The sequence below is a fragment of the Drosophila novamexicana genome, unplaced genomic scaffold (genome assembly GCF_003285875.2).
Source record: "Drosophila novamexicana strain 15010-1031.04,08,12 unplaced genomic scaffold, DnovRS2.1 tig00002159-arrow-arrow-pilon, whole genome shotgun sequence".
Taxonomy (NCBI): Eukaryota; Metazoa; Arthropoda; class Insecta; order Diptera; family Drosophilidae; genus Drosophila; species Drosophila novamexicana.
Window position 1 is genome coordinate 1 of NW_020824951.1, and position 18,606 is coordinate 18,606.

At 42.2% G+C, this 18,606-nt stretch overlaps 1 protein-coding gene across 1 annotated transcript; it reads left to right on the top strand.

Annotated features, from left to right (window-relative positions):
• Positions 1-12,956: 12,956 nt before the first annotated feature.
• LOC115769016 lies at positions 12,957-18,342 on the top strand. The gene is made up of 4 exons (XM_030713726.1): positions 12,957-13,256; positions 14,889-15,928; positions 17,121-17,189; positions 17,249-18,342. Exons 1-4 carry the CDS (start codon positions 13,254-13,256, stop codon positions 17,799-17,801), a joined length of 1,665 nt encoding a protein of 554 aa, XP_030569586.1. The 5' UTR covers positions 12,957-13,253; the 3' UTR covers positions 17,802-18,342.
• Positions 18,343-18,606: the final 264 nt, after the last annotated feature.

Below are 18,606 nucleotides of genomic sequence, written 5' to 3' on the forward strand. Positions count from 1 at the left end.
CATTATCATTATCATTATCATTATCATTATCATTAACATTAACATTAACATTATCGTTATCATTATAATTATAATTATAATTATAATTATAATTATAATTATAATTATCATTATCATTATCATTATCATTAGCATTATCATTATCATTATCATTATCATTATCATTATCATTATCATTATCATTATCATTATCATTATCATTTTATTATTTTATTATTATTATTATTATCATTATCATTATTATTATTATTATTATCATTATTAGTTTTACAATTATTATTTTAATTATTTTTATTATTGCTACTAATATTTTATTATTAATTTTTCTCTATTTATTTCCTATTATTTTATAATTAACATTTCTATTTTCATTATTTTTGCCATCAAAATTAGCTGTAACCCCCGGCCAATGCCTCTCAAGCTGTGGTTTTTAGCAACCTATTTTTGCGCTTTCTGAGATAAATTATTTTTAGCCAATTTTTAGAGGGAAGCTCATCTAATCAACTGACCGCCAAATTTGGTCAGTTTTTATTGATTTTTGCAGACATTTGCACAGCTCCAACTAATATGCCCGCTTTGCGAACAGTGTACAATAAGCACAAATTTCCCTGCAATTGGGTTGATTTTTGTTAAGTGCTCGAGAAGCCAACTGTTTATTGTGTTGAAAGTTGAAAGCCAAGAAATTGGCAAACAAATTGTGCGACAAAAGATTGAAGAGCTTCCACGAAGCGAAACTCCAAAAGGAACACGAGATTCTTAGCACAATTTTCTGCAGTTCTTGCATGTTAAACCCTTGAGAATGTGTCTCAGAAATGGGACATTGGGCTCATCTACAGATTGGACATATTTCACATTTCCTATGACCTTTCCCGCATTTCCACTCAAATTTGCAAAAACGATCGGACCTTAAGCACCGAAGTTAGGCAAGAATATATTGCCCATGCATAGATCCTATAGAAATATATAGAAATAGTTTAGAAAATAAGATAATCTCTTGATATACAAATATTTCTCAAGCTCAAGTTGCGCCCACTTCATATAAATATATAGACATATATTTATTTGAACAACTTTTGCCCGGCAAAAAATAATACAAAAGCATTTTTCCTACTCAATATGCCTTTCAACAGCTTGGCTAAATCAAATCAAACGAATTGTAATTGTAATTGAATTTGGCGAAAGTCTCAACAAGCTTTGGCTTTAAACTTCCACAGAAATTTTTGATTTTAACTTGATTTGCGTGGGCGTAACACAAATTTGTTGCACATTCCATTTGGATTTATCCTCATGGCAAATATAATTGGCAAACCAGAAAAGCTGTTCTTTAATACACACACACACACACACACACACACACATGTAAGCCAAATAGACAACTTTGTTCTTGCTGAAATGTTCTATTTTCGATTTGAGCCGCGCCAATGGGGCGTATGCGCAATATGCGTATGAGTGATATTCAGAGAATAGCATCAAAAAGTACACACACACACACACACACACACACACACACTCACACACGCACACACACATACGTATATATATAAAACTCATTTGTTACTTGCTGAGCAGCTGTAAACGTTTCCGCTGCCCACAGTTTTTCCAATTTTCGGTACACTGATAAAAATCAGTTGTACAAAAAAAAAAAACAGTATATATATAAGTGTGTCAGACGCAATGACAAATTGCCAGATGGGGTAGAAAAATAAAGTGTCGTTCATTATAACCTTTGACCCGCCTGCTTATAGCCAAAGATGAATGGTTAACCTTTGACCCGCTTCTATGCAGCCAAGCGAAATGTACTCTCAAATGAATTCTACACAGAGATCTCTGGCATAAAGTTAAGGGCCAATCCGTTGACAAACTAAATAGCAGCTGCTTTCCGCCTATTTTCCACAATTGCAGGTGGAATTCTCTTAAAACCACGCACATTACAAAAAACTACAGCTGTCTTACACCCATAATTTGCGCGTGTCAAGCCCATCAGTCAGTCAATCAGTCAGTCAATCAGTCAGTCAATCAGTCAATCAGTCAGTCAGTCAATCAGTCAGTCAATCAGTCAGTCAATCAGTCAGTCAGTCAGTCACTCAATCAGTCAATCAGTCAGTCAATCAGTCAGTCAGTAAGTCAATCAGTCAGTCAATCAGTCAGTCAATGAGTCAGTCAATCAGTCACACATATGCAATTACTTTCGGTACTTGTTGACTAACGGAAAGCATTTCCGCTTTAATCTCAGCAGCTGGCCAGGCCTATGCACAATTTACACTACACTGCAAAAAAAAAAGTCAGCAGTTGTTGTCATAGTAAAAAAAAAAAAAAAAGCTTAAAAAAAGTATAATAGACGAGCCAACGCGCTGTCCAAAGTGAACATATGTACAGTAAGTACACACACACACACACACAGCATAGGACACACAAATATGTGTAGAGGGAATGGTGGTGGGGGGGTTGACTCTAAAACTGTGTAACTGGGCAACTGAGCGCAGTCATAAAGATAACACCCAACGGAGCTAAAATGCTGAAACTCTCTGCCAACCCCGCGCACTGCCATTGGCATGCCCTAACCCCACGACGTTTGTTCCCACAGGGTGTTGTGTGTGTGTGTGTGTTTTTTTCTGTTTTTCACTTCGGCTTTAACGCTCGTCGTCCTCCGTCGCATGTTTCACTTGCCGCGTACTGGCTTTGTGTGTGTGTGTGTGTGAGCAGTGAAGCTTCGCAGTCAAAATGGATTTGCATAAGTCGACACACACACACAGACGCACATGTGTGCGTGTGTGCACGTCTATCATAAAGCCCATTAATTGCCAAATTCGCCTTCATTTGTCTAAGCGCACACACACACACGCACACACACGCACGGGCCATTTTTCGCCGTATGACAAGTGTCACTTGTCAGCGCAATTCGCTGTGCATTTAAATTCTTCTTCTTTTCTTTTATTTTGTTATTTGTTACCTTTTGCAACACCAGCAGCAAATCCGATGGCTTCATTGTGTGTGAACGGCACTTAAATTTCGCAAATGTTTATGTTTAACTGTAAATGCACAGCTCTAAGCGGCTGTTGCTGCGCTGCTGCTGCTGCTGCTGCGCTGCTGCTGTTGCTGCTTTTGCGTTTGCTTCCTCTTTCTGCTGTTGCTCTCTATTTCTTGTTGTTGTTGTTTTTGTACTTGCTGCTCCCTTTGCGCCCACGCAGCGCTAGGCCTGCTGCCTGCTGCCTGCTGCCTGTGTCTCAGTGTGCGGCTGTGCGCGCGTGTGTGTGTGTTGCGCGTCTTTTTTGGTGCGTGCGTCTTGCTGTATGTGTGCGTGTGTGTGTGTGTGTATGTGTGAATGTGTCTGTCTGTTTGTTTATTTGTATGCGTGCGTGCGTGTCAACGGCGGCGCAGACTGGCTTTTGTTCTTGTTGTTGTTGTTGTTGCTTTTATCGCTTTATATTTTACATTGATTTTTGTCTGCAACGTCATTCTATATTCAACAGTTTTTGAGCTTATTGTTGCTGCTGCCCGCTCCCAATCGTTTGTTGTTGTTGTTGTTGTTAGGCATTCACAGCTGCAAATTTTAATTTCATTTTCAATTTCCTGCACACACACATACACTTATATACACAAACACAAAATTCACTTTCACTTTCGCTTTCAAGCACATTGAAAAAGGCAGAAGCAGCGACGTTGACGCCGGGGTCGTCGCCAACGCCAACGCCAACGCTGACGCAGCTGCTCTGCTGCCCTGCTGCCCTGCTGCCCTGCCAAAACTCGGACTTCGCTAGGGCCACACTGTCACTTTCTCTACCTTTGTCTTTATTTGTGCATGTGTGTGTGTGTGTGTGTGTTGGTTTTGTTGCGCGCGTTTGATTCACGTGGCCCCACACACACACACACACACACACACACAAGCACACACAGCATTAATGCAAAATGCAATAATTGCAAACACACACACGCACACTGTTGCAAAAGTTTGCCAAATAACATTTTTAAAAAAAACACACACACACAACACATGTACACACACAATAAAAAAAAGAGAAACAAATCCAGTTACAGGTATAAAAAAAAAATTCCAGTTGCGCGTGCAGCAAAGCGTAATTTTCTTTTATTTTTTATATTATTTCTATTTGAATTTCTTTTTGATGTATTTTTTTTTTTTCTTTTCAGCCGTAATTGCACGCGCGAATATTTAACTACAGTTTGAGACTCCGGACTCGAACTCGCTGCGGCGTTTATTCCGTGAATGAATGATTGCAATTTTTCCGTGTGTATAGCATTCTCTCTTTTTTTCTTTTTTTTTTTGGGGCTTCTCTTTTGCTTTCCTTTGAGGAAAAATAGATACGCGTTTCACTCCCGTTCGAGTCGTTGCTGGCTTCTGCTGCCGCTGCTTCTTCTTTCACAGTTGCTTTTGGCGTTTCAGAAAGAAGAAAAAAAAAAACAAGTAAGTGAATGAAAAGGGAAATGGCAAAAGCAGAGAGCAGGAATGAAAAAGCTTTCGGCACTGCCCTTTGCAGCTTCAGTTGTGTGCATGTTGGTGCGCGCCTGAGCTGCTGCAGAGCGAGCGAGAGCGCGAAGTTTGTTGCGCGCTGCTTAACAAGTTGTTGCCAGACCAGCCGCTGGCAGCGCGAACATATTGGACAGCGGCCAAACTGCAGGATCTGGCAACTCCAGCAAAGCAAAGCAAAGCTTTTCGACTTCCTTGCCGCTCACACACGTCTGTCTGTGTTGTTGTGTGTGTGCACGCGTGTATCTATAACAGAGTTCGTTATTGCGCGAAAGCTGTAAGTGTTTGTTTTTGTTGCTTTTGTTCTGTGTTCAATGCGAACTCTCTCTCTCTCTCTCTCGCTCGCTCGCTCGCTCTCACACATCCTGCCTGCGCTCGCACGCCCCAAACTGAAGCGACGCTCGAAAGTAGGCAACGCCAAATGCAGCGACCAATCGCGCAGTCGCACGAGCGTCAAATTTGCGCTCTCGCTCTGCCCCGCGCTGCCGCTGCGGCCCACCGACACACACACACACACACACAGAGAGACTTTCGCTTTTTTTTTTGTTTTATATTTAATTTGTCGCTAGTGGCTCACCCTCAAGGATATGCAAAATGCTGGCAAATGTGTCATAAGACCGAAAGCTTGTGTGCGCACACACCTGTTATCACAATTGGGGGACTCACCTCAACATGTCATTCAGTCTAAATATGATTAAAGCTCTTGCAGCGGCATTTGCGGTGCGTGTATGATTTTTTGTTATACGTAGCAAATTTCAGGGTTAAACATGCGACACTTTTCGCGGCCTTGCTGTTAAGGCTGGTATGCAGCTCACACACATTGTCCGCCTACTGTATGCCAGATGGCGCTTTGGCCTGACCCTACGAACTCCTTCATTTATGCTTATCTATCTAAGTACTTGTTTTATTTAGAAACTACATTTCAACTACGCTCTCTATCTGTTTCTAGCCCTCTCTCTCTCCCGCTCTCTCTCTCACTCATGAACTGTTGCTGACTTTTGCATACTTTTCGGTATATTGGGTTCAATAAACCCGCATAAATGCACTCCCGCTGCAATATCTCGGCAAATGTAACGTTTCATATACCCTGCATAGTGTAGCGATAAAGGGTTGGTTGGTGCCATGTTCGCTCTATTGAGCTGGGAACTTGGAACTCCTTCCAAAATGGAAACTTGATCTCAAGTCTTCATTTTTCCAAAATTCACAGTTTGACAGCCACTTATGAGGGGGGGGGGGGGGGGGGGGGACAGTTGCAGAGTCATCGGTGCAATTATCAATCCGCTCAGCGGGCGCAAGCCTCTTACTTCTTATACCCTGTACTCATTGAAAATGGTTATATAAGGCTTTTGATAGTATTGTATAAGTATGTGTGTTTATGTAACAAGCAGAAAGAAGATTCTTCGATCCCATAAAGTACAAATTATGTATGTTTCAGATCAAGCTGGAGTGTGAGACTCTCACAATCTCTTTAGTCTTGGGATATTATATCATATAGGAAATGCCGTGCTAATTTCATAAAAGTCGCACTTTAAATACAAAAGGTATTAAGAAGAAACATGAGAGGGAGGGAGAGATAAGTTAATTATACCAGCTCGTCGCTAGGTACAGAGTATCTGCTGGTCGAGTGCTCTGCTTGTGTATTTAAAAGAGAGTGCGGGAGCAGAAAGAACGAAAGTTCGTTTTAGCCGCTCGTCGCTAGCTACAGGGTATCTGCTAGTCGAAGACTCAGCGTGTGTGTGTGCTAGATAAAAAGAGAGAGAAAGAGAGAGAGAGAGAGAGAGAGAGAGAGAGAGAGAGAGAGTGAGAGATTGCGTACATATCAGCTTTCGACTAGTTACAGGGTATCTGCTAGTCGGTCACACTCTCTTCGAGCACACTTACTTGCTTTTAATATATGTAAACGAAATACCGATCTCTGCCAGCGTCTGCTGCGGCCAGCCATGTGTGTGTATATACAGTAAAATATACATACAAAGTGTACTAATTTACAAGCGTATGCGTGTGTGTGTGTGTGTGTGTGTGCGCGTGTGAGTGCGTGCATTAGTGTGCGATCCCTACGGTTGTTAATATGCCAGTTTTTAAAAATAGCAACTGTAAATCTTATAGCGCGTCAACGTTCGAGAGAGCGAGAGAACAGCCTCTCTCCAAACAGCCCCCCCCCTCCTCCCCCGCCTTCACTCCTTCTTGCCATCCATCATGATGCGCAACTGTAAATCGCTGCCCAAATCCGTCACACACTCAACTCAAGCAGTACATCTGCCTGGCTGTGTGTGTGTGTGTGTGTGTGCGTGAACTATTGAAAACTAATGTTACTTAAGCAAATCCTAAAATCTACGAGTAAAACAAACGCACAGCCCCCAAACAGAGAGAGAGAGAGAGAGAGAGAGAGAGACAGTCACCGGCGACAACAACAAAGATGATGACAACAGCGACAACAACAACAACAACAACAACAGCTAGATGAAGAAGCAGAAGAAGAAGAAGCAGCAGCAGCAACTACTACGGAAAACGAAGCGTAAGCAATGTTAACGAGTAAAAATCAAGAAAAATTTTGTTGTTGCTTCTAAAAATAACGCTTGTACTCATTTTCTTTCAAAACAGCAACAACAACAACAACAAGAGAAAATACAAAAAAATCATCGACGAAAAAGCATACAAGAAAATACACAGGAAAATAACAAGAAAACCAAACCAAAGACAATAGCTATAAAACGCAAAGATACCGACAATATACTCGAATCGCATACAGCTCTATATATACACACACACACACACACACACACACATACATACATACACATATATGGTTCTTTATGGTTATATGTATGTGCATTTACATTTATCATTCAGCTATGTTTTTCTCGTGGAGGTTTCTGGCGCTGCTCTCTTTGTGCTTTGTGCTTGTTTTAATATTTAACTAGGCACAAATATTTATTAATTCTTTTGATTTTTCATTATTTGTGAAGGTTTTCGTAAACGGGTCTGCAAAACCAAAAGGAACTGATTACTGGTTCCTGGTTTACGGCTTGAATTAGATTTCTGGTCTTCGAGTCGGTTCCTGACTCGGTTCCTGGATCGGTTCTTGATTAAGTTCCTGGTTCGCTTTCTGTTTTGATTCCTGATTCGGTTCCTGGTTTTGTTCCTAGTTCGGTTTCTGGCTCTATACTTGATTCGGTTCCTGTTTCAATTCTTGACTCGGTTCCTGGATCGGTTCCTGATTAAGTTCCTGGTTCGGTTCCTTGATCGGTTCCTGCTTTGGTTCCTGATTCGGTTCCTGGTGTTGCTCTTAGTTCGATTCCTGGTTCTAATCTTGATTCGGTTCCTGGTCCGGTTCCTAGTCCGGTTCCTGGTTAGGATCCTGCTTCAGTTCCTGGTTTGCTTCCTGGTTCCGTTCCTGGTTCAGTTCCTGATTCTATTCCTGATTTAGTTCCTGGTTTAGTTCCCAGTATGGTTTCTGATTCGGCTCCTGGTTCGGCTCCTGGTTTAGTTCCCGGTTCAGTACCTGGGTTGGTTCCCGGTTTGGTTCACGGTTCGGTCCCTGGTCCAGTACCTGGTTCGGTTCGTGAAGCTAGCTTGAACATGCTTCGGTTCAGGCTGCAATATGATTCGAACCGATTTTCTGGTTCTCTAAACTCCAATCTATATGCTTGGCGTATTCATTAATTCCTCGATCTATTTGGTAGAAATATCTCGTAGGTACAACTAGTTTTCTCTGATCCACTAAAATGCATCCTATTCCATCTGAAGATTCTGATTACACAAATCCCAAACTAGAATTGAAACAAAATGTTACATTCTTATAACAATAATAATATGATACCTACTTGTGCATGAGGGCGTAGTTGATTCTATTTTTGTCGAATTATTTAGCCAAAGATAACCCCGACTGCTGTGCCCTATCGTAACTAGAAGAGTACATCCCGAAGTACTCGGATTGTGTGTGTGTGTGTGTGTGGAGGAGCGCATTGAAAGCCATTTGGTTTATTTATATACCCTGCACCCAGTGCAAACGGTCAAAGAGGGTATGCTGGTTTATGTAACAGGCGTGAAGCTGCGACAACAGCTAGTTAATGTTTAGATCTGATCTGAATAAGCCTGAAGCAACAACTCGTGTTGAGGTGCTTTAAATTTGGATTATAGACAGATCTCGCAGTTTATAAGGATGACATACATCAAATCAAATCATATTTGGGCTCTCCTTAAGTATGCTCATATAAAGAATATACAATTTAGCTCGAAAAACTTGAACTGTTTTGTTTTTTTTTTGTATATTAAAAAGATATAGAAATATATATAAAGTATTAGCGGTACTACTTCTATATATATTCCTTAAGTATTACGCCTTTCGTATATCCATATTCCTAATGCTCAATTGCAACCAACTACAAATAGAGCAGTTAAGAGGGAAGGGAAGAGATTTTTCGTAGCACCCTTAGAAAAGAACCGTAAGCCTTAAGTATTAAGCCTATATTCATATCGCAAGTATCAAAAATTTGAAGCAAATCGGGCTATAAATAGAGAAGTTACTAAGGGTAGAGATTATTCGAGGCTCCCTAAGGAAGAGAGGAAGAGAGGAAGAGAGAGAGAGAGAGAGAGAGAGAGAGAGAGAGTGAGAGAGTGAGAGTGAGAGAGAGATGGAGAGAGAGCGAGGGAAGCTGTTAAAACAGCTTTTAGCTGAACACAGGGTATCTGTGGGAGAGAGAGAGAGTGAGAGTGAGAGCGAGAACACAAAGAGAGAAAGAAAGAGTGAGAGAGCGAGAGCGAGAGCGAGGGAAGCTGTTAAAGCAGCTTTCAGCTGAACACAGGGTATCTGCTAGTCGGTTACGGCGGCGCAATTGCGGCTCTTACTTGTTTTCTTGCGTCTACGTTTTTGAGGCATCGCGCAGCGAATAAGAATAACGGCATGAAAAGCATTTACAGCGCGGCTCCAGCAGCTGTACCAAAAATAACTGAGTGGAGGCAGAGGAAGAGCGAGACGGAGGCGGAGGCGGAGGAGGAAGAGGAAGAGAGTGAGCAGAAGAGCTCGTAAAGTGAACCACATACGGCCGCAGATGCAGATACATTCACTTATTTTGGATTACAAATAGAATACGATCATACCAAGTGCATGTGTGTGTGTGTGTGTGTGTGCGAGAGTGTGTGTGTGTGTGTGTGTGTATAACGCATGCATATATACATACGCTCGTACTCGGGCCCCACCGGTATTTTTAATTTATAGTATGTACATAAAAGTCACACACACACACACACACACACACGCATAGTCTATACATATATGTGTATGCATGTATGTATGTGTGTGTGTGTTTCGTTCCGAAACGGAATCAAACGCTTTCGAAATGTTTTGAAACAATTTTCCATGAATCGCGGCAATCGTCGAAAACTAATCAATGAAGATCGCGATTTCGATAACAACAACAAATGGGCTGTGCTCGACTAGAGCATACCCTCACTTTCTACTGCAACGCCTAGACTGTTGCTCTTACGATCTTTATGCAGTCAGGAAAATGTCTCCGAAAATGTCTCCGAAAATGCCATTTTGGGGCATTCGGAAAAGTGCATACACTCTATACAGGATATTGGCAACGATTTCCATTTGCTACGACTCTATATACCCTATGCTAAAGCACTTGCAATGCGCTTAGGGTATCGGAGCGCGAGCTCCGATTGGCTTTGGGTCAGAGCTCGACTCTCAATCGTCCACAAAGCCTCTCTCTCTCTCTCTCTCTCTCGCTCTCTCGCTCTCTCTCAGGTAATAAAAAGTACGCGCATATTCTTAGCATATTTTAATATCCACCTTTAATCAGCAAAGCTCAATTTTACTTTAGAAACTGAATTACCGAAACAATTCTTGAACGAAACCCACTTGGAATGGAACTTCCATTCGAATGGAATATTATATGGAATATGGAATATTCCAACTTAATTCTAAAACATATAATATAAGCTAAAATATAATCTGATCTTTTTTGTAGGATTCGGAATTGGAATAAAAATCTGAGCTTTTTTTTTTGATTATCCAGCTTATTAAGACCCCAATTTCAGTCCCCTTGAAAATACTGGAACTCCTACTTTTCTATAGCCCACCTAGGGTACTTCTTGAGGGAATTACCGATTCTTGTCCTTTCTTCTTGTATCTGGCAGCAAGAACTCTTCCAACCTTTTCCAGAAATGTCAGATGTTCAAATGATTCCTCAATATCCCAATTCCGAATTTATGCATTCCCGGAAAGATCTATAGAAAAGAATCAGGAATAAATTGTAGAAAGAATTCTTCCATATTCCAGTATGTAGAACTATACGAGTATAAACTTAATGATAATGAAATCTGATCTATAGGAAAGAATCAGGCAAGATCTGCACAAAAAAGAATTCTTTCATATTTCCCATTATTTCCAATCTATATGAAGAGTACGTAAATCTGCCAATAAATCAGTTAAAACAACAAAACTTGTTACCAATACCCAAACTTATAAATTCTATATATGTATGTATATATACACTAACATTATAATGTTAGTTAGTATAAATAAGGGAAACTGTAAAGATCTGTGTAAAGAATTTTAACATATTTCAACTTTAACAGTTTCTGTTATCTTTTCGTTTTTTTTTTTTTTTCTGAAAGATCATCAACCGAGTCGCAGCTTCTTTGGGGTGCATATGCACACACACACACACACACAGATGCACACACACATGCATGTATATAGAGTACATGCACATATACTACGTATACATATATCGAGCATACTTGTATCTATTTATAGTCTACGATTTTTCCCACTCGCTGCTGTTGCTGCAGCACAGTAATGCCCATAGATTCCTTCTGCCTGCACCATTTACCATGCCCCCAGAGAGCAAAACACACACACGCACACACGTATTGCATGGCAGTGTGTGTGTGTGTGTGTGTGCGTTTGTGTGATTCCTTGGCTCGACTGTTGGAATCGAAATCGAAATCAGATTCAGAATCGCCATAGGCCGGGCGCATCAGTTAACTGTCTCTATTCCCGTTGCTCTGCCGCTGTCGCCGTCGTCGTCGTCGCCGCCGTCGCTGCTACGTTCGATTCTATAAGTAGACATACATATGTATTTATGTATATTTATATGCACACTCACCCATACCGAAGACATTTGAACACATGTGAAAAAGTGAGAGCGCGGCGCCTCTGCCCTGCCGCTGCCGCTGCCACCGCTACCAACGCTGCCATCGCAATCTACTAAGTTAAAGCACAGGCCAACAGCAACAAAACCAAAAACAACAATAACAACAACAACAAGAATAAGAATAAGAATAAGAACGGGGCACGCAGTTCCGAGGAGCAGCAGCAGTCGCAGCAGCAGCAGCAACAAATCGACGAGCGCGAGCGTCGTCCGTCTGCCTAACGATCGTAGCAGAACTTGGCGCAATGTGTGTCTGTGTCTGTGACTGCCGTTAGTATCGGCAACGGGATCGCGACGAAAAGTTCAGTTTCATTTTCGTTGCCCGTTTGCTTGTCGTTGTCGTTTAGTTGCTGCCTTGCTTTCGTTTAGTTTTTTTTTTTTTGTTTTTGAGTGTTTTAGTGTTGGTTAGTTCAATTGCAAAGCGCACCAAACGGACATTTGGCACGGTTGCGCCAATACAAATATACGAATATGTGTACATGTGTGTGAGTGTGTGTGGGTGCAACAAATATGTTTAGCTGTAAACAGCAAGCCAATAAGAATACAAGAACACGCGAGAGCGAGAGAGAGAGAGAGCGAGCGACAAACAGAACTTGCCGGATCGCGCAGTGTATGAAAAAAAAAACTGCAACAAAGTGCAAGTGCAAGAATTAACCGTTGGCCAGTGAACGTGCGTGCGTGTGCGTGTGCGTGTGTGGGCCACGCTCGTGCGCGAATTGTTTATGTTGCCTGGAAAGCGCCAAAGCGCATACATACATATATTTATTCATACAAACTGGCGACGAAAAACAAAAAACAAAAACAAAAAAAATTAAATAAATAAGCAAATCAAAAACAAAAACAAAGCAGCAACAACTAGCGCCGCCGTCAGTTATATGCACACACGCAAATGTGCACATTGTATGAACACACACACACACACACAAACACATGCAAGCATACAAATGTATATGATTTTGTGTTTTACTTTGTTTTGTTTTTTTTTTTTTTTTTTTTTTTTTTTTGTCGTTTTATTTTCAACTGTAGCCGATGAGCCGCAGTCCGAGGCTAAAAGGTTAACTTCTAAATATTAATAGTCGTCGTCGTCGTCGACGGCCGTTTTGTTGTCAACAAAAACAAAATACAGACCAACCAACCAACAACAACGCTAAGAAATTTGAATAAAAAACATTGGGAGAAAAGACGAGCCCAACGGACAAATGTTTCAAGTGCTCGCCTTTGGTTAGACACACACACACTCACACACACACGCACGCACACATGCAGCGCCACTGCATTGGTGTCCGTTAGCATATGCAATACTTACAGTGTGTACACACTACCAATTAGAAGTGCGTTATTTTTAAACGGTTTTCTGCTTCTTCTTTTTTTGTTTTTGTTTTTTTCTTTGAAATGCTAACGTTGCCAACTGCAGCAGCCGCAGCGGCAGCCAAAGGAGACACACCAAAACGGATACCAAGTTAAAATAGAGAATATAGCGAATCTTGGCGTAACGCTATCTCAGCACAAAATCGCTCGCTGTGCTGGCTGCAGCGTAGCGCAGCTGACGTCGACGCCGACGCCGTTGCTTCTGTGAAATAAGCTGCTGACTCAAACAAAATATTCAAATGGTAAGTAAAGCACCTAGCAAAAGCATAACAACAGCAACAACAACAACAATGCGGCGCAAATCTCTTTGGGCGAGAGCGAGCGCAAGCTCTCTCTCTCCCTCTCGCTCTCTCTGTTATGCATGATCGCAATGTGAGAATGCCAAACGTAAACTCCTAGACAAACTAGCCTAGTCTATTGCTCTCTCACTCTTCCGCCATCAACATAAATGGCAAAGCATATGCAATTACAGTTACAAATGTTTCATTGGCGGGCGGCAATTTGAGTGGGGTGCAGCAGCAGGGGCACTCACGAGCTCAGTTCAAATATCCTGATGCACCAGCATTGTTGGGCTATTGTTACCTGTTCGTTTTTTTTTTTTTGTTTCTTTCGTTTTTGTTTGTTTCACTTTTCAAGGCATCAAGTAACAGCTCGAATACCCCGAAACATTTATGTATGTATGTGTGTGAGTGGAAATAAATACATACATACATGCATACAAAGTTCCCAAAGTGTTTTTCCTGCAATTTAGTTTATCTCAGTTTTGTAAGAAAACACTTAATACAGATACTTTAGAACGCTGCGAATCTGGAGTTTTTTCTTCTTCTGGAATTCCAATTAAATAGTTGAATACCCTTTTTCTCTACTCGGTTGGAGCATAGTCGAACTGCTTTAAGGGAGACTACGAGAGCTTATCAGCTTCAGGGTCTTCAGGGTCAAGTTGGTTTGCGAGTAGCCATGGATCATATGAATTCATTTAGTTTACTTTGTTGATTCCTATTCCAAATCTGGCAATGATCGTTTGCCAGTTTCTAACTGCTTATACCCTGTGCTCAGTCACATTGGGTATGCCGATATTGTGGATGTGTATGTAACGGGCGCAAGCAACGCGTCGACTTAATGTATATGGTATTAAATGAAATTCTCTATATTAAAATAGATTTTCAATTCGATTAAACTTAACTCCAAGATCATGAGGCCCTTAATTTGTGGGGTAGGTTATAGAATTCACATAAAAGTTTACTTCTAGGATACCCTTACTTAAGACTATTCAAGTATACTCCGTATATAAAGAGTGATAATATGCAGTTTCCAGGGTATCTACAAGTCGAGTAATCAGCCCTAGAGCAGTCTTCCCTTGAAAATGGCTAGCACTTGCCTATAAAGTAGATATAGGTTAAGAATTTGCAATTTCCAGGGTATCCACTAGTCGAGTAATCAGCACTAGAGCACTCTTCCATCGAAAATGGGAAGCACTTGCGAGCCTATAAAATATACTCATCAATAAATCTCAGATGCTTATTTAAAGAGTAAGCATTAGCAGTTTCCAGGGTATCTACTAGTCGAGCACTCACGCCTAAAGCGCTCTCATGGAAATTGTGAAGCACTTGCGAGGCTTTAAAGTATATGCATCTATTGGTTTTGATAAATCGATAAATATCGATGTTGATAAATCGATAAATATCGAATTTGATAAATCGATAAGTATCGATTTTCGAATAAGGTTAATTTGGGGAATGATAAGAGCTGTGTTTCAGGGAGAGAGAGAGAGAGAAAGAGAGCGCGAGAGAGGAAGTATTTGACTAAAGAGTATCTGGCCCGTCGATCAATCTTGTGTTTGGAGAGCTCACCAATTTTCTTATTGGACTTTGCAGGAGACGAAAAACCCGCCCACCGTCACGAGCAGCTACCATCATCAGCGTGCGCCGCGCACGCCGGAGAGCTACTTCAATGTGCCGGAATCGGTGGCCCTGTTGAATATCGTCAAATCGGAGCGCATCCAGAGCGCGTTCCAATCGAATCGAAAGAATCATGCCAGCGTCTGGGAGATGGTCGCCGAGGTGCTGAACCGGTTCAGTGCGAGAAAACGAACGGCCAAACAGTGCTGCAATCGTTACGAGAACCTCAAGAAGATCTATACGCAGCTGAAGAAGAATCCGGAGAGGCATGTGCGCCGCAACTGGCCGTACATGTTCCTGTTCAAGGAGATCGAGGAGCAGCGCGGCGAGTGCTGGGGCTCGAATGGCAAGCGGCTGGCGCTCATCTCCAAGAATCACAATGAATTGTCCTACTATCAGCGTCGACGTCAGGCGGCCGAGCTGGGCGTGCTGCTGAACAAGGACAATCTGACGCCACATCAGCACAGTCTGCTGCAGAGCCTCAGCCACGCCCATTCGACAGACTCCTCACAGAGCGGCGCCAGCAAACTGGAACGCTTTATGCCCAACCATTTCGTGGAGACACAGCTAAGCGAGGGGCCCTGCTCGAATGGTGGCGCCGGCGGCGGCGGCGGCGGCGTTGGCGGCGGTCTGCCGCTGGGCGTCGGTCTGCCCGGCAGCGGCTACGATGATAATCCGCTCCAGCTGCAGGTTGCCGGCGCCGTGGCAGCCGCCGCGGCAGCCGCAGTTGCCGCCCAGCTGCGGCACGAGCAGCCCCAGCTGCAGGCGGCCAGCGCTGGCCAGGAGCAGGAGCAGCCACAGCTGAGTCACAGTCATAGTCACAACCACAGTCACAGCCACAGTCACAGTCACAACCACAGTCACAGTCACGGTCACAATCACAGTGCCGCATTTAAGGATCATGGCCATGGACTCCATGAGCCGCCCGAGGCGCCCGACTTTGACAAGGACTGCAGCGGACCGCTCAACTTGCATCACAACAGCAGCGCCACCAACGACAACAACATATCCATGAAGTAAGTGTTCCAACTGATTGACTGACTGACTGATTGACTGATTGATGGGCGATGTACAGCGCAAACCTTCGGAGCTGGTTAGCTACATTTATCACAGCTGCTTTCTTTTATCACAAAAACACGTACAGTATTCTATTATAGCCGAATCGACTGTAATCGACTGATTGACTGACTGACTGATTGATTGATGTGCAATGCGCAACGCAGGTTAGAGCTGGCTAGCTGTATTCATCGAAGTAGTTGTATTTTATCATAAAACTACGAAATACTGCGTTTTACAACTAAAACAAATCAATTGATTGACTGATTGATGGGTGATGTACAGCGCAAACATTCAGTGCTGGTTAGTTACATTTATCGCAGTAGTTTTATTTTACCATCAAACGATGTAACAGTGAGTTTTTTAACTAAAACAAAGCAATTGATTGATTGACTGATTGATTGACTAAGTGATTGATGGGTGTCGCGCAGTTAGAGATTCCTAGCTGCAGTTATCACAGTTGTTTTCTGTTATCCTATAAATACGTCATGGTGTACGATGATAAGTGAAAGTAATCGACTGATTGATGGGCGATGTACAGCGCAAACCTTCGGAGCTGGTTAGTTACATTTATCACAGGTGCTTGCTTTTATCACAAAAACACGTACAGTACTCTAAAATGTATTGCAGCCGAAAATAATCGACTGATTGACTGACTGACTGATTGATTGATGTGCGATGCGCAACGCAGGTTAGAGCTGGCTAGCTGTATCATCACAGTAGTTGTATTTTATCATAAAATTACGTTATACTGCGTTTTACAACTAAAACAAATCAATTGATTGACTGATTGATGGGTGATGTACAGCGCAAACATTCAGTGCTAGTTAGTTACATTTATCGCAGTAGTTTTATTTTACCATCAAACGATGTAACAGTGCGTTTTTTAACTTAAACAAATCAATTGATTGATTGACTGATTGATTGACTATATGATTGATGGGCGTCGCGCAGTTAGATCCTTATTGCTGCAGTTATCACAGTTGTTTTCTGTTATCCTATAAATACGTCATGGTGTACGATGATAAGTGAAAGTAATCGACTGATTGACTGACTGATTGATTGATTGATGGGCGACACACAGCGCCTTTATACGCCTCATAAGTCTCTCTTGTTTGCACACTAAATATGCCTTCCCCTCGTGCCACACAGATCGGAGCCGCTCTCCGAGGGTGAATTCAATCCGGATGACATTCAGCTCATGCAGACCAACTACAATGGGTGAGTGAAGGCCTCCAAAAGCCAGTTGTGTTAGTCTTAATCCTTGTGTCTATTTGCAGCGCGCAAAACTTTTACTCGCCGAGCATAGATCAGAATATACTGCATCCTGATGTGATTGTGGATACGGACAATCTGTCCGACTGCAGCTCGTCCGCATCGCTGAAGAGCGGCAAACGCAAGATGTCCACGTCCACCGATGGCGACAGCACCAACTACGAGCTGATCGAGTATCTAAAGCGGCGCGAGAAACGGGACGAGGAGCTGCTCAAGCGCATGGATGCGCGCGAGGAGCGCCTCATGAATCTGCTCGAGCGCACAGTCGTTGCCATCGAGCAGCTGGCCGCGGCCAGGCCGGCCTACACCACGGCAGCAGAAGCCACAGACACAGCCACAGCTGCTGCTGCTGCTGCTGCTCCAGTTGCGCCGGCTGAGCCAAGCCAGGCTGAAGCCATAAAACGTGCCGCCACACCCGCCGATGCAGCAACAGCTGACGTTGCCGCTGCCAACGAATCGGATGCCATTGTTCTGCTGTTGCCCGATGACAACAACCAGGAGCTGGCGTCCACGCCAGACGCAGCAACAGTCGCCGCAGCAGCCGCGATAGAAACGTAGACAAAGATCCAAATTGTAATGGAGAAATGTACGCAGTGCCAAAGACGAGCCATGTCTCGGAATCTATATGAGATTTGCAACGTTTACTTAATAGTGCCAAGTGCTTAAGGACTCGCATGCATAGCTAAGCATACGGAAACCAAAAAAAGAAACAAAAGAGCAACTATTTTATCTTGTCTAAGTTTAATATATTGCCAGACGCAATATTTGTGCCAGCACTAACTTAATTTGTATCTAGGTTAAGGTTCAATGAATCCTCTAGCTATAGACGCAGACCTCCAACCAAAACGTTTATATACATATATATATATATATATGATATTTTCTATATAGCCCCCAATCAAAACATTCTGCATGTGGCCATTTTTTCAATCGTTTTGTCATCTATATTTATATATAGTCTGTTTAACTGGCAAGTCTGCGTATTGCGCCGATCTTTTACCCAAATCTTCTATTTGTTTTATTTTTTTTTTTTGTAATTTTTAGTCGTTCGCAAGCAAATTATATTTCGTTTTAAGTTTGGAGCTAAAATGGGGCTCAAATGCATTTGTGCAGGAACATATTAATATGTATGTATGTTATGTATACATCATATATATATATATATACATATATATTTTTTTTTTTTAATTTAGTTAAATACACAAAAACCAAATTTTGAGTGGCGGTTTTTTCTGTTTTGGTTTGCTTATGCATTTATTTGTGCGACAAGTAAATTTTGGTTTTCATCCAGCTTTCGAGCCTTTAAATAAATAAAGTCGCAGCAAATATGTCAAACAAATAAAAATCCTAGGCAAAAGCCAAG